At 35.2% G+C, this 18225-nt stretch overlaps 1 protein-coding gene across 1 annotated transcript in view; it reads left to right on the forward strand.

Annotated features, from left to right (window-relative positions):
- CCAR1 (cell division cycle and apoptosis regulator 1) overlaps positions 1–18225 on the forward strand; it is a 52753-nt gene that overhangs the window by 15312 nt on the left and 19216 nt on the right. Inside the window, exons 6-13 of the mRNA XM_006835833.1 lie at positions 5277–5470; positions 6494–6608; positions 6714–6906; positions 11577–11706; positions 11820–11981; positions 15868–16093; positions 16847–16960; positions 17473–17639. Of these exons, the coding sequence (XP_006835896.1) occupies positions 5277–5470; positions 6494–6608; positions 6714–6906; positions 11577–11706; positions 11820–11981; positions 15868–16093; positions 16847–16960; positions 17473–17639 (1301 nt within the window). The remainder of the gene's footprint in view (positions 1–5276; positions 5471–6493; positions 6609–6713; positions 6907–11576; positions 11707–11819; positions 11982–15867; positions 16094–16846; positions 16961–17472; positions 17640–18225) is intronic.

The following is an 18225-nucleotide window of genomic DNA, read 5'->3' on the forward strand; positions in this document are numbered from 1 at the left end:
GAAAAGCTTGTTTTTGCTTCAGTATGAAGATGTGTTAGAGCTTGTGTACTGCATTTCAACATACTTTGTCTAATATGTAAGTTTTCTTTTGTTTTTAAGTTTTTATTGTGAATTGAGTGAATATGGGGAATATCAATTTTACATTCATTGTTTCATTACAATGATTACAATCTCCTCTGTGTATCATCATTCACCAGTATTTGCTTCTATTCCCTCTGTTTTGTTTTTTTGGGTGAGGATATACACAAGGAATATGTAATCATTTAAACAACCAAAGGGCACATTCTGAAAGCCTGCCTCTTGCCTACCAACACCTAACCATTCTCTTTCTATGAGGATAGTGTTCAGCTGTTCTCTCTCTCCATGCCCTCATCTGTATCTCCATCTCTGGCTAGGGTCCTACATTCTACTCATACTTTTCTACTTTGATGATCTTAGGGTTCTCTGTTCTTAGAATGTAAGACTAACTACTTCCCTCTTTATGTTACAAAGCATCTACTTCAACAGTTGTGACAGTGGCAATTAGTCATGATAACAGTTACTATTGAAGCATAAGAATCTTACCCCATCTCCTTTCACCAGACCCATCTAGACAAGATGAAACCTATTCAGTGGAGATTCTGCCTTCCCCCACACACTCTGAAACTAAACTCCCTCTTGAAAACTTACAAGCTAGTTACTTTGTGGATTTATAACCCCTCCCATTTTAGGTAGCCAGTGTGTATATTGCCCATCTCTATCAGCTATCATTTAGTTTTAATAAATGAGAAATCTTTTTTAAAATAATTGATTTTGAGTTTTATGTTTTTCTAATATTTTTAGAAAATGTTTTGCTTTTTAGAAATTTTCAGAAATGTTTGTTGCTTCTTTTTTAGCTTGGACTTAATAGGTAGAGTACTGTGCAATCAGCTTAATTTTTAGTAACATTTAGTATAAATTTGGACTTTTGTATGTTGTGCTATTTTCATATAGAATGGCTACATTAACTTCTTAAGAAGGAAGATTGCAGATCAGGATTTATTTTAAAAATCACTGCTAGGTATAGTTATTTGGCCATGTCAAAAGTGGTACTGTAGGATAAGCACTGAACTGGTAAATGCAAGATTGGCAGTTCGACTCCGCTAGCTGCTCTTTGAAAACCCTATAGAGGGTCGCTGTGAGTTGGACCGACTTCACGGCACTTAACAACAACAAAATATTTTAAAATATACACCTGTTTGAAATATTTAAGCAAGCAGTTCCACTTAATTTTCCTGATAGTACACTCACACATATACAAATGAAAGGTGAGCTAGGATATTTATTGTAAAACATTGGAAACATCCTAAAAGTCCTAAGTAGTAGGCGACCACCTAAAATATACTGTGATCTGTATCAGGAGTTGCATGTTTTCTCAACAAAGCACCTGATAGTAAATACTTGAGATTTTGAGGCGCCCTTAGCATTTTGTTTTATATCTCACACACTCTGGTATAGAGCTACATAGGGCCACTACGGTTGGAGTCATATCACAGCTCTGTATTTGCTTTTGGTATGATATAAAGAATAGTTTTTATGTTTTTAAAGGTGTAAAGAAAAGAATGAGTGTATGTGTATACATGCATAATACACAAGAGACTAAGTCAGAAAGTATCACTATAAAAATCATAGAAACCTTTATTCATCAAAAATATCAAAATGTGAAGCTGTTGTTTCTCGACATATCTTCCCTCCATTTATATACTTCGAAAGCAGTATTCATACCCCTCACTCCCTTCCCCAATGAATTCTGCATTTTTTGATTTACACTGCATCATGTTGGTGGTTTTAGCATCCTAAGAGATTCAAATCGTGTTCCATTTATAAATGTTTATTGAGCTTTGGGAACAAAAATTTGAAGGGACAGGATCATGACTGTAGGTTGGATGGAGTTAGGTTTTGTCAATGAAATTTTCTTAGGACAGCCCTTGTTGCTACCCTCCTAGAATGACCGACCAGGTACATAATCATGATGGAAAAATATTTCTCTACACAACTTTCCTGACTTTTTTCTCACTGATGTAGTTTTCTGTTTTCATCTAATCATCCTGTATCCTTCAAGAATATCTGTTGTTTACCTTTTTGCAATTCTAAAAAAGCAGTCATTATAACCTGAGCAGACCTCTGTATTTTGAATTTAACTGGCACTTTACTCTTGGACTTCTCTGCCTTGAATGTAACCCTTTGGAAGCCACTGTTTTGATTGGACCTTGCTCTCTGGATCATAGTAGTAAATCCAAGACTTGTCCCCAGTTACAATTCGTTCCATGAAATAGTCTTCATTAAGTCCAATTTTTCTTAAAAGACTGATGGAAAGATCAGTTCTGTGAGCTACCTGATCTCAGAATGCATTTAGCATCCATCTAGCTAAAAGCTTCCTGGATGCCAAGATGTTTGCTTATCATTGAAAATGCAAGTGAAACCTCAGCATCAGTGATACTTCTGTGGTTTTCCTCCAACAGTTTCTGGATTTCAGGCATAGTTTTTTCTTTTATTGAGGTTGACCATCTTCAATCTCTTGACTCTTTTATTAGGTCTTCTTGACATTTGCTAAAATGCATGATCCATCTAAAAACTTGTATTATGTGGGGCAGCATTCCTGTAAAGCTGTTTCAATAATTTAATATGATGCCCACTTTAGGTTTTTTGTTTTTTTTTTTAGTAAGTTTGATAATAATTTTGATCTCAAAAACTTTTTTTCCCAAGAACACAGTCTCTTTTTTTTTTGTTTTGTTTTTTTTTTCAGGTCTCCTTGACAAGACTGGAGTTCTGGCTTGGCACTGTAGGATAAGCATTTGACTGCTAACCAAAATGTCAGTAGTTCAAATTCACCAGCTGCTCCTTGGAAACCCTATACAGGGCTGCTGTGTGTTGGAACCCAATTAACAGCACTTAACAACAGCAGTAACAAACAGCAAGACTGAGACAAGTATATCTCTATAGAGAACTTGTCTGCAGCCATCCACTGATCGTGGATGTACATTTAAACAATTTTTGTTTGGAATAAATGATGCATGTATGAACTAAAACCCTAGTAGCAATACTTTTTGCCTTACCCTCATAAATACATTGTATTGGTTGTTGTTGTTAAGAGCAGTCAAGTCTGACTTGACTGTATGATAGAGTAGAAAGTTTCTATAGGAGAGTAGAGCTGCTCCATAGAATTTCCCAGGCTGTAAATCTGAACAAAAACAGAGTGCCTGATTTTTATTTATTTATTTTTTTTGCAGGGCAGCGTGTGGGTTTGAACCTTTCAGTTAGCATCCTAATGCTTAATCTACTGTGCTACCTTATTTCCTTATACACAGGAACTTTACAAAGTTTGTGGAAAAATGGATTTGAAAGACAATGAAATTTTCCCGCAAACCTTTTGAATCTCTCTCATGGGTTTGTGTTGCTGTTATTAGTGCCATTGAGTTAGCTTTGACTCATAGTGACTCTATATAGTGTTTCCAGGGCTCTGAGTCTTTTGGGGAGCAGAAAGCTTCATCTTCCTCTCACATGGAGTGGCTGGTGGGTGTGAACTGCTGATTTTGCAGGTAGCAGTCCAGTGTCTTGACCTGTAGCGCCGGCAGGACTTCTTTTCTTGGACCATGTTGTTAAGTGCTGCCGGGTCAGTTCCATCCCATAGCAACCATGTGTAAGATTCCCGAGGAGCAGTTGGTGAGTTTGAACCACTGACATTGAGGTTTAGACTGACCTTTAGCTCTAGTACTTGCCCTACCACGCCACATCTAAAAATATTAAGCTATTTGCTGATTTGGCACATGAGCAAAGAGAAGTATTATACAGCTCTTTAAAAAGAAGAGGAATCTGCTTACTGATAACGGTAGAAAAGGTATAGTGCACTTCAGGCTTCTATTTACATAAGGAGGAGGGAGATAATACCTTTCATCAATCTATGAGTCCATGCATCTATTCTCATATTTGCATAAAACATCTTCAAGAACTCTGTAATAAAACTAGTGATGGATTTTCTCATGGAGTAAGCCCCTGGGTAGCTAAGAAAAAACAATAGGAGACTAGCTTTAACTGGATATCCTTGTATACTTGTGTAGTCTTTGAATTTGTTCTTTTTTTTTTTCTGAATTTGTTCTTTTTTTTTACAATAAAGTATACTTTGAGAAATTGCCCACTTTTTTTTATTAAATAGCTGAAATTGACCAGCACTCATCAATATTTCAGTGTCCAGTATTAGGATTTCCAAATTAAGTAGAAAAACTGGAAAGCTTTGTCTTTCCTTAAAATAGAATTTCCCATAATTTTCCCTAAATAGATTTAGTGCCTTGGGATGTTACAGAGATTTAATGAGAAAACAATTGTTTGGTCAAAGTTTAAAAAATGGTAATCTGTTTTTTTGTATGTGGCTTTGAGGGTTTTTTTCCCCTTAACATTTTATTGTGAATTGTATGGTGGATTTAGAGCAAATCAGTTTTTCATTCAACAGAATTCATACACATTTGATTTTTGTCATTGACTTTAATCTCCACAGTGTAACGTTACTTATCTGCCTTCCTCCCTGTGTTGACCATTTCTTTTACTCTTCTTCTAACAGTCTCCTGCCTTGTGCTTTTGATCTCAAATGGAATGTGTACCTTCCTAGTGTTATTGTTCACTATATGGATCTGTGTATTTTTTGGGTGAAAATTGAGCCTTGGGAATGAGTTCCGTTCAGACCTGAAGGGTGACTAAGGGCCACATCTTGAGTGTTTTTTATCCCTGTGTGGATTGTGAATTTTGAAGAGGAGGCTAAGTATGAAGTTTTATTTTAATTTCATTGGAACATGGGACCTTTTTTTCCTGGCTTAACACCTAAGTGAACATAATGATAAAATACATCCAAAATAACTTAAAATATTTCTGACTTGATTCTCACCTTCAAAATGTACATTATGCAGATACTAACTTCAAGTAAGTTTTTAGGTGGGTTTAAGGCACTTAAAGGAGTCCTGGTTTGGCGCTGTGGACTAATGCATCAGAGTGCAAAGTCATTTGAACTGCAGAATTGGTGGTTCAAGCTTACCAGTTGCTCCTTAGAAACCCTATACAGGGCCACTGTGGGTCTAAATTGACTCGATAGCACTTAACAACAAGGCACTTAAAGTTTTTAGATAATTTCAAATTATTTTATTTGATGTTGATTATGGTTTTGTGGTGGTTATTCCACCCTCCTCAACAATTTCTAAATGTTTAATTCAATGACAGTGATCTCATTCTTTAGGTTGTTAAATTATTCTCACAATAATTATGTTTTATAGCCAGCTGTTGCTTTGCCTACAAGCCTTAGTCTGTCTACTCCTCAGCCTGCAGCACAGATAACAGTATCGTATCCAACACCAAGGTCAAGTCAACAACAAACCCAACCTCAAAAGCAACGTGTTTTTACCGGAGTGGTTACAAAGCTACATGATACATTTGGATTTGTGGATGAGGATGTATTCTTTCAGCTTAGGTAACTTCATTATTTGTATGCAGATGCTTTGTTTTTTTTTTTAATAAATGTTTTTATTTTGGATTGAGTGAAAGTTTACAGGGCACATCATCAGCTTCACATTGAACCATTCATATAGCTTGTTTCATTACATTGATTATTATCCCCTCCATATATCATCAGTTTACAGTGTTTCTCTCTATCCTCTTTAGCTTTTTTATAATGGGGAAATTGAAGTTAATTATTGTGTGTTTGGGGTTTTTTTTGTTTTTTTGTTTTTTTTTAAGTTTTTATTGTGAATTGAGTGGTAGTTAACATGGAAGAACATCGGATTTACACCATCATTTCATTGCAGTGATTACTAATAATCTCCATGCATCATCATTCTACAGTATTTGCTTCTATTCCCTCTGGGATATTTTGGGTGGGGAGAAGAATGTACACAGAATCAACCAAGAATATATAATAATGTAAATAATCAAAGGGCACAAGAGTTTTTTGTAAGTGATACCTACTACTAAATGGGTTTTTTCCATCTCAGCATGGCTCTCATTTTTCAAAAGCCCAAAACAAATCTTAATCTTGGTTTGTAAAAGTTAAGCCTAGTATTAGAATGTGGGGTGGTAAATTATGTGTTCTATTCCAAACCTTGTGTTTTATCTTTTGCAAAAGAAGTAGGTCTAGGAAGTGTATCTTTTCAAAAATGGCTTACCAGGCTTCCATTTTGGATATAAACTCCACAGGAAGTAGGTGTAGTTTCTTCTGCTAAGATTCATGACAAACCCGAGTGTGTCAACATAGAACTGTGCTCCATAGGGTTTTCAATGGTTACTTTTTCAGAAATAGTTAACTAGGCTTTTCTTCTCTGAGTAAACTTGAACCTCCATCCTTTTGGCTAACAATTGAGCATGCTAACCATTTGCACCACCACCTAAAAGGCTCCTATTTCAGATAGTTTATTTTAAATTCTAATATAAATCTTTTTGTGTGTGTGTGTGTGGTAGGGGAAGATCTCTTAACTGTGAATTTTTTTTTTTCCCATAGTGCTGTCAAAGGGAAAACTCCCCAAGTGGGTGACAGAGTATTGGTTGAAGCTACTTATAATCCTAACATGCCTTTTAAATGGAATGCACAAAGAATTCAAACACTACCAAATCAGGTACAGTAAATAGTGGATTAGGTATTATATAAATGTGGTAATTAGGACGTAGAACTCATAGGAATTTTTCTTTTTTTGTAATTTAATTTTATTATTTTTGTTAAGAATCAATCTCAAACTCAGCCTTTACTGAAGACTCCTCCAGCTGTACTTCAGCCAATCGCCCCACAGACTGCATTTGGTGTTCAGGCTCAGCCTCAGCCTCAGTCACTGTTGCAGGCCCAGATTTCAGCAGCTTCTATCACACCTCTACTGCAGACTCAGCCACAGCCCTTATTGCAGCAGCCACAGCAGAAAGGTATTACGTGCAATGGCTTATCTTCACTTTTTATATTTCATAGTCACAAGGTGCTTTCTATTACAAACAGAAAATTCTTTGTTGACTTAAACCAGATATGAAAAAAATTAACTACCAACCCATTGGTAGCTTTAATGTAATGAAGGAAGAATTTTTTTGTCCTTATAAATATACAGACATTTTGTATGTTTATAGGCTCTGAGTATATTAATTTAAATTAGTCATTGACTTGTCAAATTAATAAGCTGTGTTTTAAATTTTCCTTTGCCAGTTGATTGTTTAGAACCTTGGACATTTTTTTATGGAAACTGAAAAATTAATAGTTTTTTAAAAATGTAATTGACATTTTCTCAAATATGACAGGAAAATGGTAAGACATTACATTGTAGCAGGCTATTATTAAATGAACAGCACTAATCACTATTCTGATCCAAAAAGGTTCAAAATTACTAGGCCATCTTTTAATAGTGTAAGTGTTTGTCTTCATATTACACAGTTTAGCATTTTCTTTTGCGCTTTGCATAATGTGTGTTTGATTCCATTTATATAATCTTGTAAAAGACATCTTTGGTTCAACATAATTTAAAATTTTCTGTACTATTTTTGGTGACTCTCATTTGTTCATTTCAGTGTGGCTAGTATTCCATTGTATGGTATCTCTTTTTTAGGAAACATTTGGATTTTTCTTAGTATTTTACTGTCTGAAAATGCTGCTATAAAATTTTACATGTTCAAAGGCAATATGCATGAGGTTATATATATATATGGGGCACTTGAAAAATTTGGTGGAAAATTATATTGAAAGATAGAAATTTTCCCCAAACTTTTTGAAGCCGCCTCATGAGTGTGCATATACACATGTACATATATAGTGTTCTACTCTGTATGTTCAAGTTTAATTGTTTGGTCAGAGGTTATTTATGTGTGTTGTAATCTTACTAAATAATGCCCAACAATTTTTCAAATCATTTGGTTCTTCCATGTCAGTGACCTTTAGTCTTAAGATTTCTGATTTTTTTCTTTTTCTTTCTCACTTTTTTCCTAAAAGATTCTCTAATTATGAATTGGACAATGTGGCTTCTGCAAGGTGGCTTCTAGTGTCAGTATGTCTTGTGACTTGCTCAGTGGATGGCTTTTGGGAGCACTGAGAGTTTGGGCAAATTCATGGGTGGGAGAAAAAATTATAGTAGGATGTAGTTGGGGATATGGTAAGGATTTGTTGCTGAGAGTGTAAGGAAGTCTCCAATTACAATTATGATTTCTTTAGCAATACTAGCCTCTGAATATTTAGCTGATTTTAATATTACTTGATAGAAAAACATGCACCAGCTAGCTGTTCTGTTTTCTCCAAAATTTTTATTATAAAAATTTTCAGATGCAGGCATACCTTGGAGATAGAGTGGGGTTTGTTTCCAATAAAGTGAATATCACAAGCAAGTTGCACAAAATTTTTTATTTCCCAGTATATATAAAAGTTACGTTTATACTATAGTGTAGTTTGGAGTCCTGGTGTGGCACTGTGAGCTAATGTGTTTGAACTGTAAGGTTGGTGGTTCAAGCTCATCAGCTGCTCCTTGGAAACCCTAATAAAGGTCACTATGGGTCGGAATCGACTTGGCAGCACTTAACAACAACATAGTATAGTTTGGTAAGTGCAGTAACTTTATGAAAAACCTTGAAATATTGTGAAAATTAGCAAAATGTGACATGTAGAAATGAAGTAAATGCATGCTGTTGGAAAAATGGTACCAATAAACTTGCTTTATACAGGGTTGACACAACATTTTAATACGTAAAAAGTGCAATATTTGTGAAGCTCAGTAAAGCCAAGTAAGCCTGTACACAAAAGTTGGAACAGTATAATGATGTCTTACATAACTTTATACCTAGATTTAACAACTATTAAAATTAAATATTTGGCTTTTTTGTATGCATATTTGTGTATGTACAAATGCACGTTTTTTGTTGCTTAATCTATTGAAGTAATTAGCAAACATAAGGATATTTTCCCCTGAAGTACTTATACATATCCCTCCTTAAAGTGGGATCTTTATCCTTCATTAACTCATTATCACATTTAATCATTAACAGTTAAATAGTCACTTTATATTCACATTTTCTAGTTGTCCCTAAAATGTTATTTAAGGTTTTTAATGAGTGGCCTGTAAAGTTTTATATGTTGTATTTAGTTACATTTTTAAGAAATTGGGCTAGTTTTCTTGCTGATTCTCATAGAATCCTTATCGTTTTGCATATGTCCTCATTTCTTGTGTTTTTGCCTTGTTCCTCTATCATGTAAGTTTGTAGCCTATAAACAAAGTTAAACTTATAAGCTTTTGGCAAGAATACTTTTAGACAATATTTCATTGTTTAACTGTTATTGATGCTGAGTTGAAAACTTGGTCACTAGTGAGCATTAAATCTCACCATTATAAGGTGATTTTCTTTCTTTGCTTATAATCTATCAATGATTCTTAGACACCCTCAGAATTACTTACACAGCATTCTTTCATTTGGTATCTAGAGATCAGGGGTCAGCAAACTACAACTGTCAATTAGGTCCCTGAGTAAGACTGATTTTTACATTTTTAAAGTGATCACAAAACCTAAGATACTTATCTATCCCTTTATAGAAAATGACTAGGAAACCCTACATTAGGTGATTCTTGCCTGAATCAATTCTGTCATCTTGTATACATTTATTAACCATCAAATATTTGCAGAAAAGAACTTTTCCTCTTGAAATTCCTTTTTGGTGGGCTTTAATCTATACAACTTTTTATCTTTAGTGAGATCCCCTTGAAGCTGGTTTCTGTGTCCTTTTCAGATGCTCCCATTAGATTGAGCACTTAACTTCTTTCATACCCAGGATTCCCTATTCAGGGTGTGGTAAGCTGCCTGTATGTTTTCTTAAGTGGCCCTGATAGTAAAAGGGAAGTAAACATCCAAAAACTATGACAGTCCTGTTGACATACATGTTTTTCATCTATGAGGAGAGATCAGACATATTGAATGAATTCTTTAGGAAATAAGCTGTTTTATTGTTTATTTTCCTATTACAGCTTGCACAATAATAAACACTATTCGGGGTTTCATACTAAGACTTAATTTTTTTTGGGTCATAGCCTGGGGGCAGAGAATCATGATCTGATATAAAGAAAATAATAATCTAGTTCAGTTTTAAATATGGTCTCATGTATTATGTAATCAGGTATAGAAACTATGAAGTGGAACTGTTAGTATAGGAACTTATGCATGTTGCCCTTTGCAAAAGTAAAATTGCTATAGTTTAATTTAAAATATAATCTCATGGATCATTTAATCAGGTAGAATGAAATGATGCAGTATTCTCATTTAATTTTTTTTCTTATGATTGTATTTAGACATCTTGATGTGGTGTTATAGGGTAAAGTACAGAACTGCAAGACTGGTTTGAACCAGAAGATCTGCAGTTCAAACTCATTAGCTGCTTCTTGGAAATCCTATATAGGTCTCTATAAGTCAGAACCAACTCAGGCATTTAACAACAACATGATAGTAGTTTGAGTCCTGGTGTGGCTCTGTAGGATAAATGCTGGACTACAAGGTCAGTTTGAACCACAAGGTCAGCAGTACAGATCCACCAGTCTCTCCTCAGAAACCTAATCGAGGAGCTCTCTGATTCGGAGAGGATTCAACGGCACTTAACAACAACAGCGAGTAATTGATAGTGTAGTAGTTACAAGGATTCCTGGTAGTAGTTACAAGGATTCATGGGGTACTTATTGGGCTGCTAGCTGTAAGGTCAGTAGTTCTAATCTTCCAGTTGCTATGTGGGAGAAAGCAGAAGGCTTTCTGCTCCTGTAAAGATTTATAGCCTCAGAAACTCTATAGACAGGGTTACTGTGATTCAGAACTGACTTGGTGGCAAACAGTCACCACCACAATAGTACTTGATAATCTAGTAGTTATAAAGATCCCTGGAATCATAATGGGTTATGTGTTGGGCTGCTAACCTCAAGGTCAGCAGTTTGAGTCCAACCAGCTGCTCCACAGGAGAAAAATGAGGCTTTCTGCTCCTGTAAAAATTTATAGCCTTGGAAAACCCTATCCAGGTCTCTGAGTCAGAACCAACTTGATGGCACACCGCAGCACATTGTATCTACCTATCATAGCCCTTTAAGTGGAATAATATTTTAGCAGATTTTGAAATGAGATGGAATGAATGTTTCATCTAGAATATCAAGTATTTGGTTTCTTAATTTAGTAGTCCTTTCTGAAATATTTACATCTATCCACAAAATGAATCCTCGTATGACACTGTAAGATAAGCACTGGACTGCTAACTGCAAGGTTGGTGGTAACCTTATTTACAGTGTCGCTGTGAGTCGAACTGACTCAAGTTGACAACAAAAATTCATGTTGTTTTAAATTTGCATTGTACCAGAGAAGATTCTGCCTTCTCTCAGTGGAAAAATATTTGATTGTCATGTTCCAAGTATAACTATAAATTTTGAAAACTAGAAAAATTAATCAAAACAGTCCTATTTTGTTTTAAGTGATGAATTATGCTTTTTAAATCTTTTTTTATTATTCCCAGTATGTATTTGGTTGTATTTATTTAGCCAACAGTTTTCATCTAAAATTTAACCTGATAATACATTTGAATTTTATTTAAAATCTTTTTTCAGCTGGTTTATTGCAGCCACCTGTCCGCATAGTTTCACAACCACAGCCAGCACGGAGATTAGATCCCCCATCCAGATTTTCTGGAAGGAATGACAGAGGGGATCAAGTACCTAACAGAAAAGATGATCGGAGGTATGTTTAAATAAGTTCACTGTAGTAACTTGCTTGTGTTGTCATTTTATTTATCAAAGTACTCTTAGAAAATGCCAGAAATGTTAGTAATTTTAGAAAAATTTGCTTTTAAGTCGTGAAAGGGAGCGAGAAAGACGGAGATCCAGAGAACGATCGCCTCAGAGAAAACGTTCCCGGGAGAGATCTCCCCGAAGAGAGAGAGAGCGATCACCTCGGAGAGTTCGACGTGTTGTTCCACGTTACACCGTTCAGTTTTCAAAGTTTTCTTTAGATTGGTAGGTTCTTTTCTTCTGTAAGTTTTGTTGAATTACTCATTTCGTAATTTTCAATGTAAATCTAACCTTTGGTATCAGAGGTATCATGTTGAAGTACCTAAGAATTTCTGAGCTTTGCCTATATAACTGAGATACCAACTAGCAGAAATGTAGTGAAGGTGAGATGTCCTGGTGTGCATGGTGGGTTAATGTGCTAGACTGTGAAGTGTGTCTGAACCGCAAGGTTGTATTAAACTGTATGGTTGGTGGAGCAAGCTCATAAGCCACTCCTTGTAAGCTCTATACAGGGTTGCTATGTGGAACTGACTCTTAAGGCTTAACAATAACAAGTTGAGTTACTAGTTAAAGCACTTGATCTAGTGTATGGCAGTTGTAGGTACTTAATAATTGATGAGGCTTTCTACTCCCGTAAGGATTTACACCCTCGGAAACCCTGTACAGGGTCGCTATGGGTCGGAACCGACTCGACGGCACTTAACAACAACAACAATAATTGATGGTGGCCATCAACTAGGTAATAGCTACAGACTTAGAATGTACAAAAGGGCAAATTGATAAGTAATTTACTTTAAAAGAAAGAATAGTCATAAGTACCCTAAGACTGGTAATTGTGTATAAAACAAATCAACCTTAAACATAATACTTCTAGAGTCTTCTTAAAACTAAACAGTAGTCTATCTTAACTCATAAAAATTGTCTTAGTTCAGCATCATGCTCTTTTAAGAACTAACTATAAGGTGTCCTCGGGTGGAGCTGTAGGGTAAGCATTAGACTGATAATTGCAAGGCCAGCAGTTCAAACCCACCAGTCACTCCTTTGAAACACTATATAGGGTGAGTAGGAACAACACCAACATGTGATGAAATGAAAACGGTGCTGGTAATTGTGTGCCAGGGGGTTGATTCTGACTCATAGTGACCCTGCATAGGGTTTCCAGGGCTGTAAATCTTTATAGGAGCAGAAAACTGCTCCTACATACCCCCCCCGACACACACACACACACACACACACACACGTCACTAAGCAGCTGGTAGTTTCAAACCACTGACTCTTAACCACTATGCTAAATGACAATGTTGTTAAGTGCCTTGGAACCTGTTCCAAGTCATAGGGTTTCTGAGGAGCAACTGGTGGGCTTGAACCGCTGACCTTGCAGCTTTAGACTAACCTTGCAGTCCAGTGCTTTATCTTGCAGCGCCACACCAGGACACCAAATGACAATAACAACTCAAAAAATTAGATAATGTGGGAGAGGTAGTGAGTTTATATTAATGGGGAGGAACTGCTCAGAAAAGCATAAAAATGGATTTACAACTTGAATTGTTACCGGTGTCACTAAATTCTACCTGTAGAAACCATTGAATTGGTGTGTGCTTTGTTTAAGTATATTCTTAACTACAAAAAAATGTTGAAACAAGACATCAAGAACAAATGGAAACCCTATGCAGGATCTCTGTGAGTTGGAACTGATTCCACAGCACACAACTGTCACCACCGTATAGTAAATTCTGGATCTTGTAAACATATTTTATTTAAGTCATAAAAGGGGGAAGTAATGATTTAGTGATAGAAAGCTTGCCTTCAATGCAGGAGATTGGGCTTGCTCCATTTTATACCAGTATACCTTAAGCATAGCCACTACCAGTTTGTCAGTGGAGGCTTATGTATTGCTGTGATGCTGAATAGATTTCAGCAGTTTCTGTACTAAGATAGACTAAGACAAAACACCTGGCAGTCCATTTCTGTAAAATCATCCTGTGAAAACCCTGTGGATCACAGCAGTCCAATCTTGCGCATGAGGATGACTGTGTGTCCAAAGCCAACTCATTGGCAACTAACAACATCAAGAAAATGTGGTGATTTTTCTTGATTATATATAGTTGGTGTTGATTGATTTTTTTTTTTTTTTTTTGGTGTTCATTGACTTTTGTTTGTGATTAAATCAACAGTTCTTACTTTATACTAATTTTCCTTTTACCTATATGTTCACTAATACTCAGATGTCTAGTGTGCATATTTTAGAGAAATCCTTTGGAAATAAAAATACTTTTCATAGCCTCAAAGATACAGTTTGTGTGTTAATCACTTTTGAGTTGATTCCAATTCATAGCGTTCATAGTGTAGGGTTTCCAAGGAGCGCTGGTGGGTTGGAACTTCTGACCTTGTGATTAGCAGTCAGCAGTTCAGAGCTGATCCTGTAGCGCTACATCTTTCCAAAGGTACTGTTGTTGTTAAGTGCCATTGAGTTGGTTCCGACACATAAAGACCCTGTATAGGGTTTCTGAGGAGCTGCTGATGAGCTTGAACTGCCGAAGATACTAGCAAACCTCAAAAGTGTATGTAAAACATTCCATTATCTTTTCATTCTGTTTTTCCATGAAATTTTGGAAGCTCCCAATTGTGGAGCTATAGGCTGCTAACTGCAAGGTTGACAATTCAAACCCACTAGCTGCTCTTGGAGAATTTTGTTCAGTGTCGCCATGAGTTGGAACTGATTTGATGACACACAATAACGAAAAATGGAGCAGCTCTGTTTTTAATACATTTGTTTCTTATCTAGAGTACTATTCTAAGAAGTGTTAGACCTTCACAGTTGTTCAGCACTCTAATAAATATCCAAGACATCAAATATACTCAGTGAAAATATAAATAATTTTAACATTGCCCAATTTTTTTAGATAGTTGTGGAAATACAGATTTTTTTTTTCTTATGATAATATGATTACAGTAAAATATACTCCCATGGGGTAAATTATGACTACAAATTCTGGTGATTTTTCTTGTTGTTAAGAAACTGTTGCACATACTTTTTTTTGTAACACTTTAAAACTACGACCAACTGATAAAATATTTGAATACCTGTTTTGCCACCAGAATCTTGTTCAAATAAAGTATATCAGCAGCCGTAATTGACAAGTTTATCACTCTGTGTTTAAATTTAAAATAGAAAAACATCCCTATGTATAGATTAGACACATTTCATACCGCTATCTTTAAAAATGACACTGTAGTTATCTTTTCATCTTCTAAATTGTTGTTTCTACTTTATACTATGATTTTAAAAGAAGTCTCTTGACTTTTTACCAGATTGATTTACCTTTGAGTTCCTCTCCTTTAAAATGTCACTTTGCCAGTTATAAAGTCAAGAAACTTATTCCTCTTATGTTGATCATTATTGTTCATATAGAGAGATTATAGAACTGTGGATAATCTAAAAAGTTTTGGATTTTGCTTTCATACAGATTTTTGTATTTAATTTTGAATATGGGTATGTTTGATCTAAAATAGATAATAAGTTTTATGTGTTTTCTACATTGTTTATACCTGTTTGTTGTTATTGTTAAGTGCCGTCGAGTCGGTTCCGACCCATAGCAACCCTGTTCAGGGTTTCCGAGGGTGTAAATCGTTACAGGAGTAGAAAGCCTCATCTTTCTCCCGCAGAGCGGCTGGTAGTTTCAAACTGCTGACCTTAAGGTTCGCAGCCCGATTCGTAACCACTACGCTACCACAGCTCCTATTTGAGGAGCACTGAAATACTAATTAGGTAACACTTTCATTTCTTCTTTATACCCACCTTGTGAAGCACAGTTTTCTTAAGTTAGAGTTCTATCTAATACAGGTTGTTTTTCTTCCGATAATTTTTGAAGTCTAATTAATGGTAAGCTGCACACAAAAAGTAAAGAAATAAAAGTAGCATATATATAACATTCATTAGTAAACCTAAAAAGACCTGTATGTGCAAATCTGTAGCTCATTTATAATTGTTCATTTTCAGCTGACTTTATCCATATTACTTTATACTTTTATCTTCAGATTTAAATGAATGTTTGCATGAGCCCTGGTATTGAGATTCTTACTTAGTGATTACTTCTGTCTTGTTTTTCAGTCCTAGTTGTGACATGATGGAACTAAGGCGCCGTTATCAGAATTTATATATACCTAGTGACTTTTTTGATGCTCAGTTTACATGGGTGGATGCTTTTCCTTTATCAAGACCATTTCAGCTGGGAAATTACTGCAATTTCTATGTAATGCACAGAGAAGTAGAGTCATTGGAAAAAAATATGGCTATTCTTGATCCACCAGATGCTGACCACTTATACAGTGCAAAGGTTTGTATTCCATTGCTAGCATAAATTTCTTAGTGCTTATTCATAATGGAGTGATTCTACGGAAAATGATGTTATAGGACCTGAGCACCTGTGTTTTCTTGTTTGTCTGATTCTATTTTGTATATTTGGAGCCCTGGTGGTACAATAGTTAAAGCACTAGGCTGCTTAGAGGACTTTGATTCAAACCCACCAGCCACTCCACGGGAAAAGGGTGTGGCAATCTGCTTCCATAAAGATTCATAGCCTTGTAAACCCTATTGGGCAGTTCTACTCTGTTCTATAGGGTAGTTGTGTGTTGGAAATAACTCTTAAGGCTGTGGATTTTGCTTTTTAGGATTTTTTTTCTTTAAATAACTTCTTTTTACCTTAACTCTAAAATTGTAAAACTGAAGTTGATTGTTTTAACATTGTGAATCTCATAAAAATGTGAAAATGAAGTTAATTTTCTTAAGCTTTTTGGAATGTTCTATGATTTTATCTGCTTAATGTTGGGTGAATGCATTTAGGATATTGTTAACAGTGAATAGTTTGTTTATTCTTTGCTATTGTAAAACACCATCTGATCCATGTATCCTTTAAAAGGTTATAGTTATAGAAGTATAAAGTATCTAATAAAATTTTTGCTATAGCACTTTACCGTCCATTTTTATAAAAGATTTCAGATATCTTATATGTAAGGATAATTAGTAGTACTTCTCATTTTTTTACATTACTTTAGACTTTTGACAGGATTGAATTATTTGACTATAATAGGTAATGCTGATGGCTAGCCCTAGTATGGAAGATTTGTATCATAAGTCATGTGCTCTTGCTGAAGACCCACAAGAACTTCGAGATGGATTTCAGCATCCTGCTAGACTTGTTAAGGTAAAATGATGCATTTATTTTGACTTTAGGCTTATATATTTTATTCTAACTCTATGTGAATAAAATAATACTTTGTTTTTAATCTTGTTAATTAGTTTAATAACTAATTCCTCTTAAGGAACTCAATGTAGCATATGTTCTATTGCAGATTATGACTGTGTGTCACTGGTTGTGTTGTAATTTTGATGTTTTATATGTGTAGCAGTGAAATTTTAGTATTAATAGAATTTAGTGAATCTTTGGATGCTATTAAAGTTTGAATTATAGCTTGTTGTTTTAAAAAGAACTCTTAATCTCAAGAAAATTCTAGAAGGATGAGTTGTGATGTGTAAATCCTATTCCATTGCTGAAATGCAGTGTGGAACATGATGAACTGAACTCTTCCTTGCCTGACAGATACCAGAGGTAGTAAAAATGATATTGGAAAGGTTTGTACCTTTCCTTCTTAAGTATTTTCTTTGTAATTTGACAGGTTACATAATACATTTAAATAATTATTTGTTTTGAATTAGTTTTTAGTGGGCATGAAAGGCAAGGATGAAGCCATGGCCATCGGAGGCCATTGGTCTCCTTCGTTGGATGGACCAGATCCAGAAAAAGACCCCTCTGTGTTGATTAAGACTGCTATTCGTTGTTGTAAGGCTCTGACAGGCATTGATCTAAGTGTATGCACACAATGGTAAGTACCAGTTCATTTCTTGACTAGAAATGTTTTCCTAATAGTTCATGTAGATGTTTTGTCCATCAGCCTACTCCCTGCCCCCACCCTGTTATTTTAGCAGCCTTGGTCCTACAGGTAATCTCCTCAAAGGAAAAATCCCCATTTGATATAGCAAGTTTATTTGGTGCCAAAAGTGTTTTTGGAAAAAGGATTAAGAGCTAATAAAAATAAATGGAAAATGGAAATGTTTCGTTTGCTATACTTCGGAAGTTGGATGTACATTGAAAATATTTTTCATTTTGTGCATAGCTGGAGAAGATCGTCAAGAGAGAACTTCATTTCATTATAATTCTTTCGTTATAAAATGATGTAGTTGCTGATTATTTTTGTTCAGCCATATTTTCTCTTGAGGCTTATTTGTCTTTTGTGCTTTAGTATCTTTCTTGTGACTTAATTGAGAATATTCTGTTTTTAGCACATGAAATCTGAACAGCTATCCAGCTTCTTCAGGTATTCTCTAAAATACGGGTAGCTCTGTAAGAAAACTTAAACATGCCTTGGGGAATATATTCTTCTTTTAACCAATAAAATATTGTACAAATGT

The sequence above is a fragment of the Chrysochloris asiatica genome, unplaced genomic scaffold (assembly GCF_000296735.1).
Source record: "Chrysochloris asiatica unplaced genomic scaffold, ChrAsi1.0 scaffold00020, whole genome shotgun sequence".
In the NCBI taxonomy this organism is placed as follows: Eukaryota; Metazoa; Chordata; class Mammalia; order Afrosoricida; family Chrysochloridae; genus Chrysochloris; species Chrysochloris asiatica.